The 23,759-nt window shown below is 49.1% G+C and overlaps 1 protein-coding gene across 4 annotated transcripts in view; it reads right to left on the bottom strand.

The window, feature by feature from the left end:
* The window catches only part of sec16a (SEC16 homolog A, endoplasmic reticulum export factor), a 28,067-nt gene extending 10,426 nt beyond the window's left edge, over window positions 1-17,641 (bottom strand). For 3 of the 4 annotated variants that reach the window (XM_061262361.1, XM_061262364.1, XM_061262363.1), the window contains exons 1-16: window positions 17,518-17,641; window positions 11,910-15,681; window positions 11,441-11,619; window positions 10,376-10,467; window positions 9,936-10,264; window positions 8,745-8,934; window positions 8,160-8,302; window positions 7,560-7,621; window positions 6,429-6,567; window positions 5,691-5,933; window positions 3,203-3,300; window positions 2,632-2,713; window positions 2,212-2,329; window positions 1,449-1,560; window positions 912-1,017; window positions 379-519 (exon numbers count right to left, since the gene is read on the bottom strand). In XM_061262361.1, coding sequence (XP_061118345.1) covers window positions 379-519; window positions 912-1,017; window positions 1,449-1,560; window positions 2,212-2,329; window positions 2,632-2,713; window positions 3,203-3,300; window positions 5,691-5,933; window positions 6,429-6,567; window positions 7,560-7,621; window positions 8,160-8,302; window positions 8,745-8,934; window positions 9,936-10,264; window positions 10,376-10,467; window positions 11,441-11,619; window positions 11,910-15,608 — 5,733 coding nt within the window. In that variant the 5' untranslated portion in view covers window positions 15,609-15,681; window positions 17,518-17,641. The remainder of the gene's footprint in view (window positions 1-378; window positions 520-911; window positions 1,018-1,448; window positions 1,561-2,211; window positions 2,330-2,631; window positions 2,714-3,202; window positions 3,301-5,690; window positions 5,934-6,428; window positions 6,568-7,559; window positions 7,622-8,159; window positions 8,303-8,744; window positions 8,935-9,935; window positions 10,265-10,375; window positions 10,468-11,440; window positions 11,620-11,909; window positions 15,682-17,517) is intronic. The other variant, XM_061262362.1, reaches the window with a different exon arrangement.
* Between the last annotated feature and the right edge of the window lie 6,118 nt (window positions 17,642-23,759).

Genomic DNA, 23,759 nt, shown 5'->3' with positions numbered 1-23,759 from the left:
TGTGTGTGTGCGCGCGCGTGTCCAGACCTGTATAAGCTGGCTGATGAACACAGGAGAGTGGTAGGAGGGCAGTGTGTGTGTGTGTGTGTGTGTGTGTGTGTGTGTGTGTGTGTGCGCGCGCGCGCGTGTGTCCAGACCTGTATAAGCTGGCTGATGAACACAGGAGAGTGGTAGGAGGGCAGTGCGTGTGTGTGTGTGTGTGTGTACAGACCTGTATAAGCTGGCTGATGAACACAGGAGAGTGGTAGGAGGGCAGTGTGTGTGTGTGTGTGTGTGTATGTGTATGTGTGTGTGTGTGTGTGTGTGTGTGTGTGTGTGTGTGTGTGTGTGTGTGTGTGTGTGTGTGTGTGTGTGTGTGTGTGTGTGTGTTGTCCAGACCTGTATAAGCTGGCTGATGAACACAGGAGAGTGGTAGGAGGGCATGCACAGCAGGGTCCTGGCGACGACCTCACAGTAGTGGAAGGCCTGTGCAGACAGCCCTGCCTCGGCCAGCCTGCAGGCGTAGATGAACTTGAACACCTGCGGGAGGAGAAGAGCCGTCACCCAGCAACCACGTCAGAGACAACAGCCCAAAAAAGACACTCAATCCCCCTCAGCACTCACAGGCAGAACCAAACACCCCGAGTGTGGGACTGGATTCATAAACATGAATAAACATGTTCAAGTCAGCTTCATCAGGGTGGTAGGTTGTGGGCATGTCCAATCAAAGGCTTTAATCTAACACAGTAATCTAACACCATAACACTAAGAAGAGTCTGAGAGATGTCACTGGCCTGCCCAAACAGCTCCACAGATACACAAGCTACAATATGCAACATGATAACAACCAGAAGCACGACTCGCTTTCCAAAGTGGTTGCGAGTGAAGTCCATTCATGCGGAGAGGAGAGGGCTGAGGAGAGAGGCACTGACCTGGAAGTTGGGTAAGGAGCAGGGCTGGGAGCCCAGAGACTGAGCGTACTCATACGCCTCGGTTCGCTGGATCGCTTCGTTGGAGGCAAACTTGAAGAACGGCAAACTGCAAGGACAGAGCGTGCATTGAGAGAACCGAAGACAGGCTGAAAATTAATCCCTCCATCTCCACCTCAAAATGGCTGCCAGGCATCACCCAGACGGGGACATTTCAGGGTCAGTTCAGTGTGAAATGCACCAGGACCGTAAGATGAAAGGCTATTACAAATGAAGTCCATGATTTTAATTCACAACAATAAAGAATAAATAAATAAACAAAAAATTTGCCTGACCAGGACCAGAAGAAATCTCAATGGCAAAGCATGAACCCAATTCAAAAGCAGGGCTGTATGGCCACATTAAACAGGGGCATCTGAGGAATTTGCTACATTATGTATGAAAACAGGTGCTGTGATTAAAAGCCTGTCAGAGCCATAACAGCCCAAACAGAACAAGCCGCCCGTGTGTGGAGTTCTCAGACCGAAAGAGCCGTCTCACCTGTGATTGGAGCCTATCAACACCATCTTGGTGCTCTTCTTGGTGTAGACGCCCAGGCCCACCTGAGCCATGATGTAGCAGAAGTGGGCTGCATCGGTCAGCCCTTTGGAGGCTGCAGAGGACAGAGAGAGACAGGTGTTGCACCTGAGAAGCACAAAGGACTAATTCTCCCGACAGGGCAGGACAGTCTAGCCATTTGGGGGGAAAAAGTCATTTTAAGAAAATAAATATGTTGCACAACACACAAATATAAAACCATAATGCTTATTAAAATTGATCTAGTAATAGTTGTGTATAGTTTGACAAGAAATAGAATTTCTTCAAACAAAAAAAATGAGGAAATTAGAAAAAAGCTGATCGACCATCTTGACTGAATTACAACAGACTTACAATCACTATTTTATCAGCTGTAAGTGCGCGACTCTGTGCTCTCTCTGCTGCTAGTGCCAGAGTCAGGCAGCTGCTTCGATTCAATTTCAACCTGACTGCCAAGGGTCTAAACCAACAAGTATCATGAAACCTTAAAGACTATTTTTAGATTATCACCCAGAACCAGGACACCTGTAAAACCAAGGCTGTGTGCAAACGTTTGGATGTGTGTACACCATGTATTTTCAAATACACAAAAAACATAATTCTTCATAATTCGTTGCCTATAGCTAGGGAGGTGTCACCCAAAATAAGCCATGGAGACCTGCAAGCAGACCGGGCTAAACCAGAGACTTTTCTGAAAGCCATGGGCGATGTCAGCGTTTTCCCATACCCAGAGTGTCTCCCATGGTGGCGATGGTCCTAGAGTCCAGGTCCAGTGCGTGTGTGAGGTTGGACAGCACCATGGCCAGATGGGGGCGCCAGTCTCCCCACTTCTCATCCCCACAGCACTGCAGCAGAGGGAACAAGACAACTGGGCTCATATAAATAAAATAAAAAACCCTGACAGAGACATATACCCGACATACCCAACACACAAACAAACACAACACAACACAAACAAAAATAAAGAAACAAAAACAAACACAAAATACCACACACACACAGACAGACACACACAGACACACACCCACCCACACAGACAGACACAGACACACAAAGACAGAGCCCCACACACACCCACACAGACACAGACCCCCCACACAGACACAGACACAGACAGACACAGACAGACAGCTTTAGTCGCACTCACAGTTGCAGCAGCCGGCATCCTGCCAGACATCAGCTGGTACACAGTCTGCAGCGGATCGTTGATGGGCAGACTGTTGGCAAACCTGAGCAGCGGGGGGGGACGAGGCACAAGCACAGTTCTGTTTGTGCACTTTCAACACCAATTTAAATTATTTATAGTTTCAACAACTGTAAATAGTTTCAACAACTGTAAATTTGGCCCAGTCAAATTTGAGAAAAACCACAATGAAGCCTAGCCCGAAAGCTAAACTGAACCCAACTTGATGCTGAACCCTACCCTACCCTGAACCTGACCCTACACTGAACCCTATCCTACCCTGAACCCTACCCTACATTGAATCCAACCATACCCTACAATGAATCCGAACCGACCCTACCCTACACTTAGCCTGATCCTACACTCAGCCCGATCCTACACTTAGCCTGATCCTACACTCAGCCCGATCCTACACTTAGCCCGACCCTACACTACACACAACCCTACCCTACACTGAACTGAACCCTACCCCACAGCCTGAAGGCTACACGCGCAAACAGCGGAGACCCTGGGAAGGACCGCAGGAAGACCGCACCTGGTCATAACCCGTGCGTGCGTCCTGTTGTCCATCTTGCTGGCGAGCAGCAGGGCGTGTCCCCAAAGGCCGTTCTTCATGGCAGACTCCAAGGCGTCCTGGGAGGCAGAGGAACACACAGTATTACACACTCAAATCAGTTTTTGCCCTCAACAGCACCCTGGGGGCAAAAGGCTCTAATTTGCTTGATGTTACTACCAAAGCAACTGGAGAGTTGCTCCAAGGGAATGATTTCAGTTAAGCTTGCCTTTCCCCAAACCCCCTGGACGGAGTTGAAAAACATGATCTGTTATTGTGTATATATATATATTTATTTTTTAAAGTGAGCGAAACAAATAACAGGTGAGCCTTGAACTCTGGTCTCCTGCACTAACCACAACACAAAATCTGATGGGAGTCACTCTTTTAAACTTTGTTTCCCCCCCCCCGATTGATAAGCAAACATGCAGGCGCGAGATTACAACGCAAGAATCCCCTTTCGACAGGACTGTCCGCCCCCAGGGCACTGTTGAGGGCAGAATTACAGCTGGCCGTGTTACATATTACATTATTGGCATTTGGCAGACGCTCTTATCCAGAGCAGGAGACAATCCTCCCCTGGAGCAATGCAGGGTTAAGGGCCTTGCTCAAGGGCCCAACGGCTGTGCGGATCTTATTGTGGCTACACTGGCCTATCCTTCGTGCCGGTATGTAAAGATAATTCTTTCAACACTCAGGTGGACCTATTTAAGTTTTTTAAAACACTAAAAAGAGGTGGTGACATAGAATCTCTTTTGTTCCAACGTGAGGCCTTCTGGATATACACTTTGCAAAGTTTTAAGAATGGACTCAATGAAGAACTATGTTTGAATGTGATGCTATAACTCTGCCTAGTTCTAAAAACATGCACCAATGTGTTTTATTTTTCCATGACTGCAAAACTGTATACTTTTTCCTATTCGAACACTGAGAAAAAAATAACCATGTCCATCAAGCTTAACAGTTGGAGATGTAAATTTGTGACTGATGTTAAGTCTTTTTTCAACAATGTATGTATTGCCTTTATGTCCTAATGTCTTTTCATATCAATGATTGAATCATTGGTTGGGACTCTATGGCAAATTGGGTGTTCCCTATTGTATGTCTCTATAAATGAAGCTCTCCATTTTCTGGCAAAAAAACGTCAGCACGTCTGCCAATAAAGTGGTAACTCCGTAAAGTAGCAGTGTTGCGCTTTTTCCTTACTTTTTCCAAAAGTTTACACTGGGAATCGAACCACTGACCTTGCGGGTCCCAGTCATGTACCTTAACCACGACGCTACAGGCCGCCCCAGTCATGTACCTTAACCACTATGCTACAGGCTGCCCCAGTCATGTACCTTAGCCACTACGCTACAGGCTGTCCCAGTCATGTACCTTAACCACTACGCTACAGGCGGGCCCCAGTCATGTACATTAACCACTACGCTACAGGCTGCCCCAGTCATGTACCTTAACCACTACGCTACAGGCCGCCCCAGTCATGTACCTTAACCACTACGCTACAGGCTGCCCCAGTCATGTACCTTAACCGCTACGCTACAGGCCGCCCCAGTCATGTACCTTAACCGCTACGCTACAGGCCGCCCCAGTCATGTACCTTAACCGCTACGCTACAGGCCGCCCCAGTCATGTACCTTAACCGCTACACTACAGGCCGCCCCAGTCATGTACCTTAACCGCTACGCTACAGGCCGCCCCAGTCATGTACCTTAACCACTACGCTACAGGCCGCCCCAGTCATGTACCTTAACCGCTACGCTACAGGCCGCCCCAGTCATGTACCTTAACCGCTACGCTACAGACCGCCCCAGTCATGTACCTTAACCGCTACGCTACGCTACAGGCCGCCCCAGTCATGTACCTTAACCGCTACGCTACAGGCCGCCCCAGTCATGTACCTTAACCGCTACGCTACAGGCCGCCCCAGTCATGTACCTTAACCGCTACGCTACAGGCCGCCCCAGTCATGTACCTTAACCGCTACGCTACAGGCCGCCCCAGTCATGTACCTTAACCGCTACGCTACAGGCCGCCCCAGTCATGTACCTTAACCGCTACGCTACAGGCCGCCCCAGTCATGTACCTTAACCGCTACGCTACAGGCCGCCCCAGTCATGTACCTTCACCGCTACGCTACAGGCCGCCCCAGTCATGTACCTTAACCGCTACGCTACGCTACAGGCCGCCCCAGTCATGTACCTTCACCGCTACGCTACAGGCCGCCCCAGTCATGTACCTTAACCGCTAGGCTACGCTACAGGCCGCCCCAGTCATGTACCTTAACCGCTACGCTACAGGCCGCCCCAGTCATGTACCTTAACCGCTACGCTACAGGCCGCCCCAGTCATGTACCTTAACCGCTACGCTACGCTACAGGCCGCCCCAGTCATGTACCTTAACCGCTACGCTACACTACAGGCCGCCCTACACAGGCAGCGCAGACGGCCCCTGAGCTCAGCGCGCTCACCTTCTTCCTGCCGAAGAGCAGCAGCTCGCGGAAGCGCTCCGTCTCCTTGCCCACGTTCTCGGGGACGGTCATGAAGGTGTCGGACAGCAGGGACAGCGGGCCGGAGCCCGGCTCCTCCTCGGCCCGCGCCAGGGGCTCGTTGGTGAAGTCGATGAGGTTGGCCTCGTTGGGAGACTTCCCCGGCAGCCACACGGACTTGTGCTCGCGCAGGAGCAGGTCGGCGATGTCCGTCCCCACCACCGTCTGCCGCGCGCGGGAGAGACCACAGGAGGCTCACACGCACACCAGGCACGAGAGCAGACCCGCCAGCCACCACAGAACATTCACCAGCTCATCTCTGATGTCCCATTAAGGACAACACAATCAGCCTCTTATGAAACTAATGACCTCTTATAAAACTAAATACTTGGTGGGGGAACACCCTTCAGAGCAATGGTCAAATAAAAAAAAAAGTTAAGGTCAAAAGGTTGAATATCAAATTACAAATTGCAATATACATACATACATACAATGCACACAATAGACTGGTTTCAATGCTCGACGAAATGCATAATTGCAAACAGAAAATACAAATAAATAAACACACTAAACAACTAAACAGCACATTGGACGTGCATACTAGCATACTCATTTCGAGGCATAGGACTTTATCAGGACTTAAACTACGGGGTGTAATCTGGATTTGGAAGCTGCTGCAGGCCTGATCCCACCCTCCGCGGTAACAGAAGGCTGACTCACTCCATTCTGCCTGCACAGCAGGACGATGAACTCCCAGATGAGGAAGGCCGAGTCCTTATCCATCAGACTGTCTGTGCGCAGGCACTCCATCGCCTTGTTCTGCGCAAACTTGATGACGTCCACCTTGTGGGTCTCCTCTCTGGGAGAGGGAGAGGGAGAGGGAGCTCCTGAGACCGTGTGCGTGGGATGTGGGCTGCAGTACAGGCCTGGAGCTTAGAGCTACAAAGTACAGCAGCAATTTGCACTGCACCAACCCTGATAATACAGTGTTGTGCAGTCAATTAAACAATAAGTGCATCTATAATGTTGATAATCATATAACCGTTAGACTACAAGACCACTGGAAAAAAAGGTAGTGACCATCAGCATGAGGGAAATCTGATCGGGATGTTAAAGGACATGATCAAAAGACACACCGACCCAGCTCTGATTCACCTCTCCCACACGGCCTGAGCGTATTTAAGGCATTGTGTTTACATCTATCGCACTGTACTGCAGCATTCAGCATCTACTTGTGAGGAGCAAGATTACAGTCACTGAGAGGCGCTCACGGCCCCAACTGTCGTCGGCTCAAACAATGTCGGATGAGAATGTGGAGCAGATGTAGCACACAGAGCTGGGAACCGGGCGTAGGGGCAACAGGACGCAGGGGCAACAGGACGCAGGGGCAACAGGACGCAGGGGCAACAGGACGCAGGGGCAACAGGACGCAGGGGAAACAGGACGCAGGGGAAACAGGACGCAGGGGAAACAGGACGCAGGGGAAACAGGACGCAGGGGAAACAGGACGCAGGGGAAACAGGACGCAGGGGAAACAGGACGCAGGGGAAACAGGACGCAGGGGAAACAGGACGCAGGGGAAACAGGACGCAGGGGAAACAGGACGCAGGGGAAACAGGGCGCAGGGGCAACAGGGCGTAGGGCCAACAGGGCGTAGGGGAAACAGGACGCAGGGGAAACAGGACGCAGGGGAAACAGGGCGTAGGGGAAACAGGGCGTAGGGGAAACAGGACGCAGGGGAAACAGGGCGCAGGGGCAACAGGGCGTAGGGCCAACAGGGCGTAGGGCCAACAGGGCGTAGGGCCAACAGGGCGTAGGGGCAACAGGGCGTAGGGGCAACAGGGCGCTTACTTTACGAGAGGGCCAGGGAAGGTGCGCAGGTCCTGCTGCTCTTGTGTGTCTTGCAGCATGGTCTGCAGGCAGAGGAAATGCGTGTTCACTCATTGCCCCAAAAACACTCAAAATCTGCCACCTCTAGGACTTCTGGGGCATTCGGGATCAAGGCTTAACTTGGATATTCTGAGCATACCGTTCATAGGCCTCGGCTCAAAGATTATTTGCAAGGGAAAAAAACAACAAATCCAGATCAACAGGAAAAACAGGCAGGCCCAAACATACTGCTTCACTCACTTCAATTACACATTAACTTCCGCACAATATTGTTTGAAGAGTCTGAAAAAATGTATATAATTTGGTTAGTTAGTACTCTTCGTTCTTTTTTTTTAATAGTAACTAAGCATTTGACCTGCACAAAAGTTCAAGCTGCACTCGGACTACAGCAAGCCAAGTGAACACAAAGAAGAATGAAAAACCTCAGTTTAATATGCAAGTCAGCTCAGTCAGCAGAAGATTATAGATCATTAGACAGAGGCCTTGAAGTATAAAGCAATGTGTACAAGGCGCTAAAGTGGCTTGTAAACTGACACAGGCGTTTGGAGCCCAGAGCCTGACCTCCATGCTGTGAATCTCCACCAGGGCAGGCTGGCCAGCCGAGGGAAGGTTGGGCAGCACCTGGATCATCTGCCCCCCTGGTCCGAACCTGGCGCACCGGTGTGGGACAGAGTACTTCTCTGGGGTCATGGGTCGCGGTGGAGCTGAGGACGGGAGGAGAGAGGGGGCCCAGGAGGTTCAGGTCCAAAGAACAACTTAAACCAACACACCCATTTTCTCAAGCAAACAACAATTACACAGCGACTGGCTAGTGCTTATTATTCCAGTGGCAACCACTGCTTCTGGACACCTGCAGGCTGGTGGTTTGTGAGCGGAGGGAAGTGGAAAACCGGCTGCAGAAGTGAGCCAATGTGCCCAACCGATTGGGTATCTTACAATAGAGTTTAGTGGTCAACGCATGACCCATGAATTCAAGCCTTCATTATTTCCAGCCTGTGTTAAGCCAACTTTCAGGCTTACTGTGACACTCTAAACCTAATTAACTGGGCAGATCATGGATCATTAATGCCCTGTGCTACGGAAATGCTATGGGTAAAACCATAGCTGCACATGGCCTCTTGTTTGCCAGTGATTAACTGGTCTAACCTTGTTCGACAGCTGGCCACGCACTCTCCGAGGGGTAGGCCCCTGAGTACTGGTAATCGGCGAACGTCTGGTTTCTGTCCACGTTGTCAGGGTACTGCCCGTACGAGTAGTCCACCATGAGGGAGGAAGTCTGGCCGGGGGGCTCGTAACCCGCGGAAACGAGGTCCGGCTGGCTCCTGTACACCTGACTCTGCGGGACAGACAAGGGACAGGTGTGTGTCACCTGAAGAAGCAAACAGGGGGAACTCTGGCAGACATTACAAGCATGTAAAGGTAGACGGGAAAACAGAAACCCGATTCTCTTGTAGCTACCCGCATGACCACACACACACAGACACGTGACTGTCACTCTGGCCACTCTGACAACTGACTTCATGTCTGATGAATTAGCCCTAAACCTGAACAATGTTCTCACCAGATTCAAAACAATAAAAAAAATGTATAAACACATCTCCTTTTTGTATATTTCATTGACAGTTAATAAACAAAATTAAATAAAAAATAAATAAAAAAACATCGTTTTAATAAATTCATGAAATGTTTCATCTGAATCTCCGGCACCGATGGACAAACAGACAGATAGGCGGATATGGACAGACTAACAAGGACAGACAGATGGACAGGTGGAGATACGGACAGTCAGAGAGACAGGCAGGCAGGCAGACAGACAGACGGAGAGACAGACAGACAGACGGAGATACAGACAGGTGGAGAGGCGGAGAGACAGACAGACAGACAGACGGAGACACATAGACAGGTGGAGAGACGGATAGACAGACAGAGAGACAGACGGAGAGATGGACGGACAGGTGGAGAGACGGACAGGCGGAGAGACAGACAGACAGACAGACGGAGAGACAGACAGACAGACGGAGACACATAGACAAGTGGAGAGACGGACGGACAGACAGACAGGTGGAGAGACAGACAGAGACACAGACAGGTGGAGAGACAGACGGACAGACAGACAGATGGAGAGACGGAGACAGACAGGCGGAGACACAGACAGGTGAAGAGACAGACAGACAGACAGACAGACAGGTGGAGAGACAGACGGAGACACAGACAGGTGGCGAGACAGACGGAGACACAGACAGGTGGAGAGACAGACAGACAGACAGACAGACGGAGACACAGACAGGTGAAGAGACAGACAGACAGACAGACAGACAGGTGAAGAGACAGACGGACCTGCTGCGAGTGGGAGCTGAAGCTGCTGCGGCGGCTGTGCTGGCTGCGGGAGCTGCGAGCGCTGTGTGCAGACTGCTCGCTGTGAACGCTGCGCCGGTCCGACTCGTCCCACTTGCGCTGGTAGTCATCGTCGAAGCTGGTGTCGTAGCGCGGGTCGTAGCGCCACGCGTCGTCCGGCCTGGGCTGGGGGTACTGCTGCTGGGCGTAGTACGCATCTCTGCCCGCATAAGCCTCGGCACCGGCACCGTAGTTATACCAGTACTGGTCGTAGTAGGCCCTGTACCGAGGATCGTAGCCGGCTGCGTCGTAGCGCTCCCACCTGCTCCGATCTGGAAAACAAAACGGGAACAGGCGGGATTAGGAACTCGGATCGTCTCATGGAGAGACCAGTCGTGCCACGGGCACGTCAGGATACAGAGCCCTGGTGCTGTGCCTCTTACCGCCATAGTCGTACTGATTCTTATAGTGATCTGCATAATATTCATCATAGGCACTTCGGTTGGCTCGCTGGTAATCTTCAGGGTAGCCTTGTCTGCAAGGAATAAAGCATAAATCAATTTGATACACTCCCTTGGTAGACTAGATTTCACTGGCTTTGCCGTAAAGCGCTCTGAGATTTGCCACTGCAAATGAGAAGCAGTATATAAATTAAATGTATTATTACTACTAAACAACAACTTGCTGAGGATCTTCTCGAACATGAGGACACACACTCCAACCGTAGCATCTACCTCAAATAGATTTTTTACTATTAATTTTGTTTGTAAACCAAACCAATTTCTGCAACACAGGGACACAGGCTAGCAAGCTGGTGAGCAGCTACCAGCCACTGCAGTTGTGTAATGCAGAGGAGCTTCTGTGCAATGAGGCAGGGAATACCCTGCTGACAAAAACCCCCTTCCTGGGAGATGCCAAGGCTCCTGGCTGCAGTCTGCATGGTCACGGTCAGGTTTCTCTGAACAGGTGGCGTCTGTATCTAGAACATCGGTTAGCAGTGCATTCCAGGATGTACAAGCTAGATGACCAAGAACAGGATACTCAAAGATGGCTAATGCACAAAAATCACCAGGGGAGGATCAGGGGAGGATCAGGCAAGACTGGTAACATGGTGTCTCGATATTTGCCTTTGGCCCATTATTTCACCACACAGACTTAACAGATGGCAGCAAGATGATGTAACACCATCTGATCATATTCAGACAGAAACCTTTATCTCACCACCTGATCATATCCAAACAGAAACCTAAAAAAAAAAAAATGTATAAAGTATTTTTCTGTCACATTAAAATGTCACTGGCTGCAGAATCATTCTCACCACCATTTTGAGAATCAAATCTCCCAAGTATGATTTGTTAATCAGACAGTTGCAGCAGAAGCGTTTATCTGGGCATGCACCGTCATGCAAATCTCTTGGTACCAGAAAGTGAGGGCAGACCAAACAACAGAGGGAGCGATGACACGTGCACGACACGTTCCGCTCCCATTGGGCCAGGAGCCAGACGGACCTGGAGGAGGGTCTGTCTGAGGCTCTGTCCGAGGCTCTGTCCGAGGCTCTGTCCGAGTACTGGCTGGTTCTGGAGCTGGGTCGATCCGGTTGCTCCCGGTAGCGCTCTCCTTCTCTGTAGCCCGGGTTGGATCCTTCATATCGACCGTAGCGGGGATCGTATCTTCTGTAGGGATCATCCTGCGTGCAACAAGCCGAACCGACGTGTTTAAAAAAAATATATAAGCAAAATCCCAAAAAGCATTCAGCACAAATTACTAATTCATAGCGCAAACAGATTAGGTGCCAGTTAAGAAGAATCTAGGAGAAAACCTTTTCCACAACAAGTCTGCAGTATTTGTTTGTCAAAATTATATTTTAGGCGTTAGTGAATTTCAGCCTGGAAGCGATAACACATCTTCCACACGACAGAGACGCACCACACATAAAGCTATTACAGTCTGCACATGAAACCGTGTTCAAAGTTTCACCTGGTAATACTGAGGGGGATACGGTGGTCTTCCGTCCGGATACTCAGGATAGGGGCCTCCATAGTAACCTCCGTACCCAGGGCCGGGCATCGGAGGCTGGCCAGGGTAACCTGTGTGACCCCCCAGCCCGGACGGGGGCCTCTGGGGGTCTGGGACGGGCGGCTGAGAGGAGTTCCAGGGCTGAGGGGGTGGCGGTACGCCCGGCCCTTGAGGGGCAACCCAAGGTTGCCCTGGGGGGGGCCCAGCGCCTGGCGGGCCCTGGCCCGGCGCGGGAGGTTGAGGATACTGGTTATTTGGTGGAAGAGCCTGGTTGTGTGAGGGTGCCGGGGCGGCGCCTTGTCCCTGAAGGCCTGGCTGGGCCTGGGGCGGCTGGGCGGAGTCTGGGGCCGGCTGATGGGCGCCGGAGGTCGCCTCCGGGGACGGCTGCTCGCCCTCCGCCCTCGCACCCTGCTGCGCGTCTTTGGTCACCTGCAGGTAGAAGCCCGTCGCGCCGCTGTGCTGCACTCCCGGCTTGGCCACCTGCGATGGTGCCGGAGCTTGCTGGGGGGCAGCAGGAGGCGCGTGGCTACCTGGGTTAGGAGCTTGGTTTTGGTTGTTCTGAGGATGGTGCATGGAGAACCCAAGGAGCTCATAATTGGTGGGCTGATTTTGATTGGCGGCAGCAGAATGGGCCTGGGAATTGACTGGGGGAGCAGAGTGGTTCTGACTGCCAACAGAATCGGCCCTGGAGAGAGGCGCCTGGGCTGGTCTACCTGTAGATGCCAGAGGGGGGTTCTCCGATTTAACGGCTTTCCTACTCTCCAATGCCAAGTTAAGAGGTCCTGGGCTTGGGACAGACGCACCACTGAAGCTTCCGGAAGAATTTACCAGTGAAGCATTAAAATGCTGTTGGAGATGAGAAGCCTTTGAGGAAGCCGGTGGCATTGCGTTTGCAGTGGACACCGCGGGGGGGAGATGTACAAACCCATCCGTCTCGGCGTTCTGTAAAATCTCAATGGGGACAACCTGATTTGATGCATGCGCAGAATTACTTGCAGAAATCACGCTGTAATTTGTAGTCGGAGGTGCGATCAGGACCGGCTGATTGTGGAATGACTCGGCAGCTGGGGCGGGGACCAACAAGGAGGCGTAGCCCAGGCTGGCCTGGGGGTTCTTCAGCTCGCCCTCGCTCACTTTGGGGGGGTTCTCCAGGTTCTCGGAGGAGTTGTCGGCCGGAGGTTTCTGGGGCTGCGGCGGGGCCTGCAGGTCAAGGGGCCCGTCCTCGGGGGGCTGGATCACCTCCGTGCTGTGCTGCCTCACCGGGGCGTGCACCGGAGGGGCCGCGGGGGCCAGCAGGATGTTGGCCCCCAGGATGGGCATCTCGTTCTGGGCCCAAAGCGTGGTGGCGGGGCTCTCGCACGTGAGACGGGCCCCTCCGTGAGCCCGGGAGGGTGGCCGCCGCTCCGCCGGCCCCGCGCCGGGCTGCAGCGCCGCCGGCGTGAAGATGTTCTCCAGGTTGTCCGGCGGATGCTCCAGGTTGCCGGGCAACGCGTCCGCCGCTGGGAGCCTGTAGCCACTCTTCTCCATCACCATCCTGGCCTGGTCGACCTCCGCGGGCCGCACCCCCACACTGTGGGACCGCACGGGCTCGAAGGAGCTGTTCGCGCTGGCCTGGAATATCCCGGTGGGCTTCGGTGGGCTGGGGGTGGGGGGCGTCTGGGACAGCTGGCTGTGGTACATCCGGCTGGACATGTTCTGCGGAACGGGCTGCCCGGCCGGGGAGGAGTCGATCTGCTGGAAGTACTCCGCGGAGGAGTCTTCCGGGGCCTTGGCCATCTCCTGCTGGATGAAGGTGGCCATCGCGCCCGGGGGTCTCCTGGAGCCGGACGCGCTCCCGTGGCTGACGTTGCTGTAGCTCGACGACACGCTCTCCGACCGGATGGGCCGCGGCACCGAGTCCGGGGTCTCCAGGTTGGGGCCGCCCTCGAAGCGGTCCCCTCCGTGGTTAACGGGGGCACCCTGCGCCACTCCCGGGTTTTCGCTCGCACTCGGGGGCACCATGGGGATTCTTTGCGGCTCGCTGGGCAATACCTCTTGGTTGGGGATGCACTCCAGGTTTTCCACGTGGTCGAACTGGCCGCCTGGGTGTTTTGGGGTGCCGCTGATGAACCCGCTGTCGTTCATGTAGACCGCGTCCCCTTCGCCCACGGGCACGGCGTGGAAAGGGCCGGGCACATTCTGACCCCCTCTCTGTGCCAGCTCGGCCGCCGGGAGGGCCTGCGGAGGGGGCGGTTGATAGTTGGGAAGTGAGGGGTTGGGGAATGAATGTCCAGTCGCCCCAGCGACCCCGTTAATGGCTTTCCCGTCCCCTGAGAGGGTCTCCTCGTTCTCCACGTCGCTCCCTCTGAAGAACATCGTAACAGTGCCAGGGTCAGCCATGTAAGGGATGGGCCCGCCGTGGCTCGGAGGGGAGTTGTGTTGAGAATTTGAGGAGCCGGGTCGTCGGTTACCGGACTCCCCGCCCATCTGGTGGTAAAAGTGCTCCTGGGAGGGCTGGCTGAACCAGGGGTCAGGTGCAACACAGTTTTGACTGAAATAATTTTGGGCCTGAAAGTGGGAATTGTGGTGCTGGGAGGATGCAGCGCCCCCTGCTGGAGGCAGCCCTGGGGGACCGCCGGGGCTCAGCCCAACAGAGGGGGCCTGGTTCTGGGGGGACATGTGTGGGGACGTGTGAGGCGAAGGGGCAGGCTGGGGCAAATGAGGCGAGGGGACAGGATGGGGCAAATGGGGCAAGGTGGTGGATGGGGGCAAGTGAGGAGAAGGGGAAGGCTGGGCTGAGTGTGGAGAGGGGGTGGATTGGGGTAGGTGTGGAGAGGGGGTGGACTGGGGTATGTGAGGTGAGGGCGCAGGTTGGGGGAAATGCGGAGACGGGCCTGGCGGAGGTGCAAGAGCTGGGGAGGGCGCAGGAGGTGGGGCAACATAAGGCTGTGGTGGGTCACTAGTTGGCTGGAAGTAGTTCTGCACTGAAGGTGGACGATTCCCATAGTCAGGCATCCACTGAGAGGCTGGGGGCGGCATGGTCTGGGGGTGAGAGGGCACCGCACCAGGGCCTGAGGGGGCGTAGGGGCCAGGGTCGCCCCTGGACTCATGCCCATAGGGAGGTCTGTTATGCACAGGGACTGAGCTGTAGGCTCCCGGTGTTATATAGGGCACATTTTCTCCAGAACTGACACGGCCTTGTTCGGCACCTGCCGAACTCGCGCCCGCGTGGGCGGGAGGGCCGGGGAGTTGCCCGGGCGGCACGGCCGGGGACGCAGCGCTGTTGGGCGTGAACACGTTCAGCCCCGGGGGTGGAGCGGACAAAGACGAGGCCGGCGGAACGTGCCGGGGGCCGTGCGCACCTTCCACCGGCTGTGCGGGCGCTCCGTGCTCCTGCCCTGGGGCGACGGGGAGAAACCCCACAGGGGGTGCAGCTTGCATAGGAAGGGGGCTGCTTTTGGAGGCTGGTGGCTGGGACCCTGAGGGCACGGCTTGCCTGCCGAACGCAAAGGGATCGGTCATAGGGGGAATGGGCATGGCGGGTCCAGACATCATCATCGTTGTCGTCGTGCTCCCGGGATGCTTGTGAGGCCTTGTCCTTCGAAATGCATTGGGGACCCCCCCAGTGGGTGGCGGGCCAGACGCCCCCAGTGGAGCAGTTCGTGGAGGGGGCGGCTGCATCTCCACAAAATTCCAGTCAAAATAAAAGATACTCCAGAATTGAGCCTTTTGAGAGTTTTGAGCTAGATGTCAGCTGTGGAGAGAGGAGAAACAATGGTGTGAAGTGTCACGCATTATATTTTAGGCATTTATCAGACGCCTGTAATATAATTCAGGGCCAGTTTCTCAGACACAGATTAGTCCAGGACCAGACCTAATGTGTGTGTTTGTGAAACCGGCCCGTAATATCTATTTTATCCAGAGCAACTTACACATCTTATATTCTATACAATGAGCTGATTTAACAAGATACGACTCAAACATTTCATGTTTTGTACCTTGCTCAAAGACACAATGGCACAGCCCCAATCAAACTTACAACCTCAGACAGACAAGCCAAGTTTCATGAACATTACATAGCCCTGAGGTGCTCACATCTTCTCCATAACTTACAAGGCTTCACCCCAGCCACATACAAACAGAGAAGTGAGTGAGTTCTAGTTCTGAATGCAAGTTTAATCACCATGACCATTATTCAACTGCCCTTTAGCACAAAGGAATTTCTAAGTAGATTAAGGATTTATTTAGAATTTTCAAGGCTTGCAGCAGCATAACCAATTGCCAAGACTACTTGTGCATCCAAAACATTCAGGACCAACACTCTGCTCAAGACACTATTACTTAAGACTGAAGCCAAGCTATTAAAAACTCTAAATAACCAAATAAATACTTCTCCAGTACATTAAGCTTCCTGGTGTGTCGCCATATTGGAGGGTGTATTGTACATCAAAGGCAGGTGAATTTGCCAGATCAAACACATTTAAACGTTCTAATATTTACCTTTCTAACTGACTACAGAAATGAACAATAGACTACAACACTAGGCCTACGGGGCCGCAGGAGCTACTGCTTTTTCGTTGTCACTCATATGTGATCAGTTAAAGCAGGGGATTCGTTTGGTTTCTTGAGCCCGAATTGGTTGCCAATGTTTAGGTTAAAAAAAACCTGCTGACTCAGCGGCTCTCCAGAAGCAGAGAAATAGATCCCTTCGTTAGAAAAAACGTCCATCCTTGCCCACCAGCTGCCTACTTGAGGTTGGGTATTGTGCCACTTTCGCTTAGTTCAGTCAGGACCCGCTAGCACTCGTACACGACAGGATTATCATAGCTATAGTTCCTGGCAAATGAAAGGACATGTAAACCAAATAATAATGTAAATTTGCACGGCTACTGTTCGCAAGCTCGCCACCCATTTGGTGATGTGTGAACAAGCCGGGTTAAATGTTAGCTAGGCTAGCAAGCTAGCTTGTATTGTATCAGCCACCCACACCACGCACATTCTGAACCTTGGAGCAAACAGCAACATCTTACTTAGCAAATAACGGTAAAATTAGCCAATGTTGAACTTGTCATTGCTTGATACAGACCGATATTTGCACACTAGCTACAAATTGGAACATCTGAAACAAAGCTGAGTGTGTGCACAGTAACTAACTTAGCTAGCTAGTCAAACGAGAATTGTTGTAGCCGGCTGTAGATAGCTATTCAACTAGCTAGCTAGCAAGTCCACGAATAACAGTTCAAACGAAGTCGAAAGGGAACTAGTCCGATGGAAGATTGCTGCAACTCGCTAGCTAGTGAACCAGCTCGACAACTACTAAGTTTAAAAAGAATAATTCAGCAGTAATACCTGTTGAATGAAATATGTGTTGCACGAATCCGATGTCTCAATACGGCATTCTGACACATAACACAGTGGCAATACCTTAGCTAGCAACTCTATGTAGCTAGCGCTATCCAGCTAATGTTAGCTAGCTAACGTTGCTAGACGTGGAATACGCTATCTGGTTACTAAACAACTGGCTTCACGTTAAAAGTCTGATGTTAACATCCATAATAGCAAAACCTTAATCGAACCCCACCCACCTTACCTCTTACTTCTGAAAAAACACAACGCGATATGAAGGAGGATTAAATATGAATTCTTACAAAACTGCAGTATTGCGATGTAGACACACAGCCGCCATCATACGCAAGCACATCCTGCTAGGCGACGTGTACCTTTACGTCACTATAACAAACATTGGTTAACAATAAAAAAATTGTAAACGAGTATAACGTTGGCATTTTCTTTCTTTCTTTCATATACAACTAATGTATTAAAATGTGAACTTAAAGTTAAAATAAAAATATAATTGTGCATTTTGTGAAGTACAGGTGAATTAAACCGGATATTGACGCGTCCCTTCGAAGAGTGCCCTCTCGTGTCTTCCACAAGCAGTGTATTCGGGCGATACTGTAAAACGTTGTTGGTGTCCAGTTATTTAGCAGAAGATAAACCAACTATACTTGCATGTTATATTCTCACCTTTTTGTGACCCCTAAATGACTTTTTAGTTCTGCTTTTTTTTTTTTTTTAGTTTTAGACTGCCAAACCTCAGTGTTACTCTTGCAGAGACGCTCTCGATAGCAGAAAACAGTAAGTCTCTTTGCTCTGGACTATGGAAACCTTCCGTTGGCTAGTTTGCCTGTAGGCCGATATGCCACCAGCCCCCTCAGAATACTGTTCCTCAGCTGGCTTCCAGTCTTTTGTGCTGCTTATGCTAATTTCCTTTGCTTTCGTTGGCTTCTAATCGCATCAAATGCAAGTTTGTGGTGATAGTCAGAGAGCACATCTCCTTCCCACAATCAGTCAATCTTCAGACAATGGTTTCTGGCAACCTCTCAATTTGCAATTTCCTCTCAGCCATTGCCTGCTTTACCTTTCCCCACTTGCTTTCCACCAAAGTGCAATAACAACCAATAACAACCAATACACAAAAGACAACTTTTCTGGTGTTCAGTTGCATTTGTGTAAATATATTACTTGTTATTGTGAATGTTGAAGGCTTGTTATTTAGCAGAACACCAAAGAAAATGTTTGAACCTTGCTTGCATGGCTTTTCAACATATTTTGTCACAGCTGCCAGCTCCTTTAGCCAGATCAAAATCTGAATGTATTTACAGAAAAATAAATTCTTTCTCACCTGCTTATAGTAAATGGGGGAAAAGTATCATATTTCATCAAAGCCATGGACGGTGTATTTATATTTCGTATACTGGGAACCATAGAGTATGCAAAGTGATTTCAACAGACATTTGATGTTCCACATGCAGACTAAAAATAGACAAATCATTTCACAGCATGCTTTCATTTAGTGGATTCCGAGATTCAGATTACAGAAGATACAAATAACTACCCGCCCACCACCATTGCAATTGCCCACTTGATTTCTAAAAGTTTTATGCAGGTATATACCAGATTACATCATTTTGCATACCTATAACATGGATAAAAGTAAAATACCTCACATGCTGCCTTTAATTCCTGAAATAAATATAGGTGAGTTCTGTTTACACCCTTTAAACATCAAAACGATAGAAAACACTTAAACTGCTTTCAGCGGCCTTAAAGGCATGTCCAGTATCTGCTCATGAAATGAATGTTGACCAAGGCTGGAGGCTAAAGCAAAGTTTGCCTTTGGCAAAGTATATTATTTGGTATGCAAATAGCGGTCAAACTTGGCTGACATTCAAACAAGCACATATATTCAATACACTATCACAGCATTAACAAAACTTGCTCTCAGATATTCAGGTATACAGTTAAAATGCATACTATGTTTTAGAAACTAAGACACCTCTCAAACAAAAGAGCATGTTGACTATTGATGCTGGAGGGAGTATTTATTTTTGGCTCATTCATTTGCAAATGGCTGAAAACCTTTGAAAATGAAACGGAATACACAGAATTATAGGATTTAATGTTAAAATACTAATCATTGGCTGAATTAGTCTCACAAAGCTCTTTGTACTTGATAAATAATAATAATAAATTACAAACTACTTGTAGAATGTGTCTCCGAGCCACATGTTGAGATTTGCTTTCATTTGTTCACCCTGAAGTGTTTTATTATTTTTTCTGTCCTAAAGCACACTTGTGTCCATCATTCATATCCTCATAATAGTGCTCTGGGTGACAGGAGACTACAGTGATAGGAAATAGTAGTGTAAAGGCTGAAGATAAAGATATGCCAGACCTTGCGGAGATTAAACAGCTGTGTCATGTTCTTCATGGTAAATGGCAGGCATTTATATAGCGCCTTTATCCAAAGCGCTGTACAATTGATGCTTCTCCATTCACCCATTCATACACACACTCACACACCGACGGCGATTGGCTGCCATGCAAGGCCCCGACCAGCTCGTCAGGAGCATTTGGGGGTTAGGTGTCTTGCTCAGGGACACTTCGACACAGCCTGGGCGGGGGATCGAACCGGCAACCCTCCGACTGCCAGACGACTGCTCTTACTGCCTGACCCATGTCGCCTTCACTTCTCACAACTTACTTGAAAAAAAACAAAAAACATAATAGAGGATTCATAACAATGCACTCTGTCATGTGTTTCAGTGGGAAATAAAGTGATTAAAGACTGGCCTATTGATCACTCCAAAATTTTGGTCTTGCATTTATAGGATTGTCCAAATGTTATTCACTCTGAAATTGCACCCCAGCTGATGGCAAGGTTCCAGTATTTTGACATACACTCAGTGAGCATCATTTTATAAGGTGTTTATTACTTCTTTTTATTATTATTATTATTAGACTTATTCTACTGCTGTAGCCTAACTTAAGAGGTTTGATGCATTGTGCTCAGAGATGCTCTTCTGAATACCACTGTTGTAATGAGTTATTTGCGTTTGAGATGGGTGCGTGGGGGTTTGGACCCAAAATCCACGACTCAGAAACAGTAGTGTAGTAAAGTCCTGTCAGGGCTTTATTTGGGGAATATCCAGAGAGCATAGTCAAAAACAAGCAATGTTCATACACGTAAATATCCAGCCAGAAAACCAAAGGGCACTATCGAGGGAAAAGGCAGTCTCGTAGTCGGTACACCATGCGGGAAGTCCGGTAGCCAGGAAAGCTGTCAGCGGGGCAGAAGTACAGGCAGACAGTAGGCAGGCTCAGGGTCAATGATGGTGCAAGAGTCAAGACCGAAGTCTGCTCCGCGGGGCAAAAGCACAAAAACAGCAGGCAAAGTCATGGTACAGGCAGGCGATGGTCAACAAAACAGAAGTCAATAAACAATGGTCAATAAACAGGCTTGGATCACAACAGGTAGACAAATGGCTTGCCAATACCACTCAAAAGCTGCACTGACGAACAGGAGGCAACAATTTCACAAGACATGAAACTGAGCCTTATATGCAGGTGAAGACAGGTGTAGACAATTAGCTTGAGCGCAGCAAGAGAATGGAAATCAGGTGTGGAGGATTGACAAGTTAACAAGGTAATTAGTAATCGTTAGTAATAAACCTATCCTGCCCTAGCATTAGTAAATTAGTAAATGACTTGCACAAGAAACATAAGGTAACATGAACACATGATTAGAATGTTAGTATTACCCAATCTTGATCTAGCATTAGTAGATTAGTAAGTAGACAAGGGAAATTGAAACAATTAGGGTGTGAGTGACAGAAAGGGAGAGAGAGAAAGCAGGAATGCAAGATTTGCAGAAAGACATGAAAAAGTGTATGCTAATCAATGACCAGTACAATGTAACATGAAACATGAATTGTGACATAACAAGTTTGCGAAATATCACAATAAACTAAATAACATGACATGGCAAGACTAACAATTAAATTGTAACAACAACTAAACATGAAACATAACATGACATGAAACATAAAAACGTGATGATACTAGACTAACATAATACATGACATGACAATAACATAACCAAGACAATAACTAAACATAAAACATGACATGACAAACATGAAACGTGTTATTGTCACGTTCCTGTCAGCTTTAACCAGTCTAGCCCTTCTCCACTGACCTCTCTCATTAACAAGGCATTTTCGTCCACTTACTGGATGTTTTTGGTTTTTCGTACCATTCTCTGGAAACTCTAGAGACTGTTGTGCATGAAGATCAGCAGTTTCTAAAATACTCAAACCTGTCTGGCACCAACAATCATTCCACGGTCAAAGTCACTTTGATCGCATTTCTTCCCCATTCTGACAGTTGGTCTGAAAAACAGATGAACCCACTGACCATGTCTGCATGCTTTTATGCATTTAGTTGCATACAAATATTTAATGATTGGCTGATTAAATATTGGTGGCACGGAGGGTGCAGTGGGTAGCACTGCTGCCTCACAGCAAGGAGGTCCTGGGTCTCCCTGTGTTTGCATGGGTTTCCTCGGGGTACTCCGGTTTCCTCCCACAGTCCAAAGACATGCAAGTCAGGCTGATTGGAGATTCTAAATTGCCTGTAGGTATGAGTGTTTGAGTGAATGGTGTGTGTGCCCTGCGATGGACTGGCGACCTGTCCAGGGTGTATTCCTGCCTTTCGCCCAATGTATGCTGGGATAGGCTCCAGCCCCCCTGTGACCCTGTTCAGGATAAGTGGGTTAGGATAATGAATGAATGAATGATTAAATATTTGCATTAACAAGCTGCTGTACATGCCTACCTAATCATGCCCAGTGAGTGTATATAGATGGAGAGACTGATGGGTTAATAAACAGGCATGCAGACATACATCAGCAGAGACAGGCACTCATTTATATCACCAAACATATCATAGTCTGACCACTATTAAGCATTGTTACGAAGTTCAAGGTTATGAGGTAAGGAAAATATTAAGGGGTATTAATATTAATCTCTCAGCTGAGCACTTAATAAAAATCACTTGACCAAAGATTTATTGTTGCTGGAAATTTTAAGCTTTACAAAATGTATTTGCAGGCTGAGAAACAATGAGCTGAAATAATGATCTGTGTAGGTTGGAGATTAGTACTGTCATCGGGAAAAGAAAAAACTATGGGACTATACCCGATAATATATTGTTTAATACATTTCTCAATAATAAATACATTATATTTTACTTTTAACATCACAGTTTCATACTTTGCAAATAAGCCAGTGTGTCATGTCAGTGTGCTAATTGAAAATACCAGGACATCTGTTGTCACAAAAAATGACGAATCAATATCGCCGAAATATTGCTCCATAAATTGGAGAAGAACCATTTTTTTTTTGTTAAGGGGCATTTGTTGTGATTAATGTGATTGCATGTTATCACCACACGTGGGCACTACAGGGCAGTTGAGTGGTATTTCCACCGCTGTATTGCAGCACATAGGTTCAGCCTCTGGGGAGCGTTCTAACTCCAGATTTTTTTTTAACTGTCCAAATGTTTAAACAAGGGTTCCTCTCCGGAGGACATGATATCAGAACGGTGAATGCCATTTTTTTAAATGCTACTTAGGTTAGAGCTGATGGAATGCACTATCTTTATTTACAAAACTGCATAAATATTTCTGTTTTTAAAAGGGACTTTCAAGAAGCAAAGCACTGACATGTTAACTGAGAAGCAACTGAACACAGCAAAGTTCACCCGAGAAAGCACACCCAAGTGCCATGCCTCTCACCAGTTTGTGAGCAGAAACTATGAATCATTGTGTGTAACTCAGCCCAGAAGAACAATATTTATGACTGGAGTCTGGAGGTGTGTGTTTGGATAGTACTCGTGTCAAGCACTGGGCACCCACCCAATCTCCTCTGGGTGAGATTTAAAAGAAAAGTGCATCAGGATATTTAAACAGGTGCAAGCATAATTACATCTGAATTCATCCTTTCTTTGTATTCTTCCTTACAAATGCCCCCTCTGCCCATTTACACTGAACACAGATCACTGAATGGGAAGGAACAGGCCACTGCATGAGGGAATTGGGCTTGTCACCAACATATTACAAATAACAAAACTCCTCTTCTTATCTTTTAATGAAAAGAATATTTAAAAAAAAAACATTGACCATGTTTTTTTCACCATTTCTTAATGCAATACGATACATTTAAACACAAGTGCACACAAATATACAATTTCTTGTATAAACAAATTCATTCGTATATGACATTCAAAAGAACATGGCAAAATGATGTTTTATGTTGTAACAGGTTTTGTCAGTGAAGACTTAACAGAGCCAACTACCAGATCCCATTAGAAGCAGTGTAATAAAGGGAACTGACCTGTGCCTGTGCCTGTGCCTGTGCCTGTGCCTGTGCCTGTGCCTGTACCTGTACCTGTACCTGCACCTGTACCAGCACCTGTACCTGTACCTGC

This window comes from Conger conger, chromosome 12, assembly GCF_963514075.1.
Source record: "Conger conger chromosome 12, fConCon1.1, whole genome shotgun sequence".
Lineage (NCBI taxonomy): Eukaryota > Metazoa > Chordata > Actinopteri > Anguilliformes > Congridae > Conger > Conger conger.
This window is presented reverse-complemented; position numbering and strand designations above follow the sequence as displayed.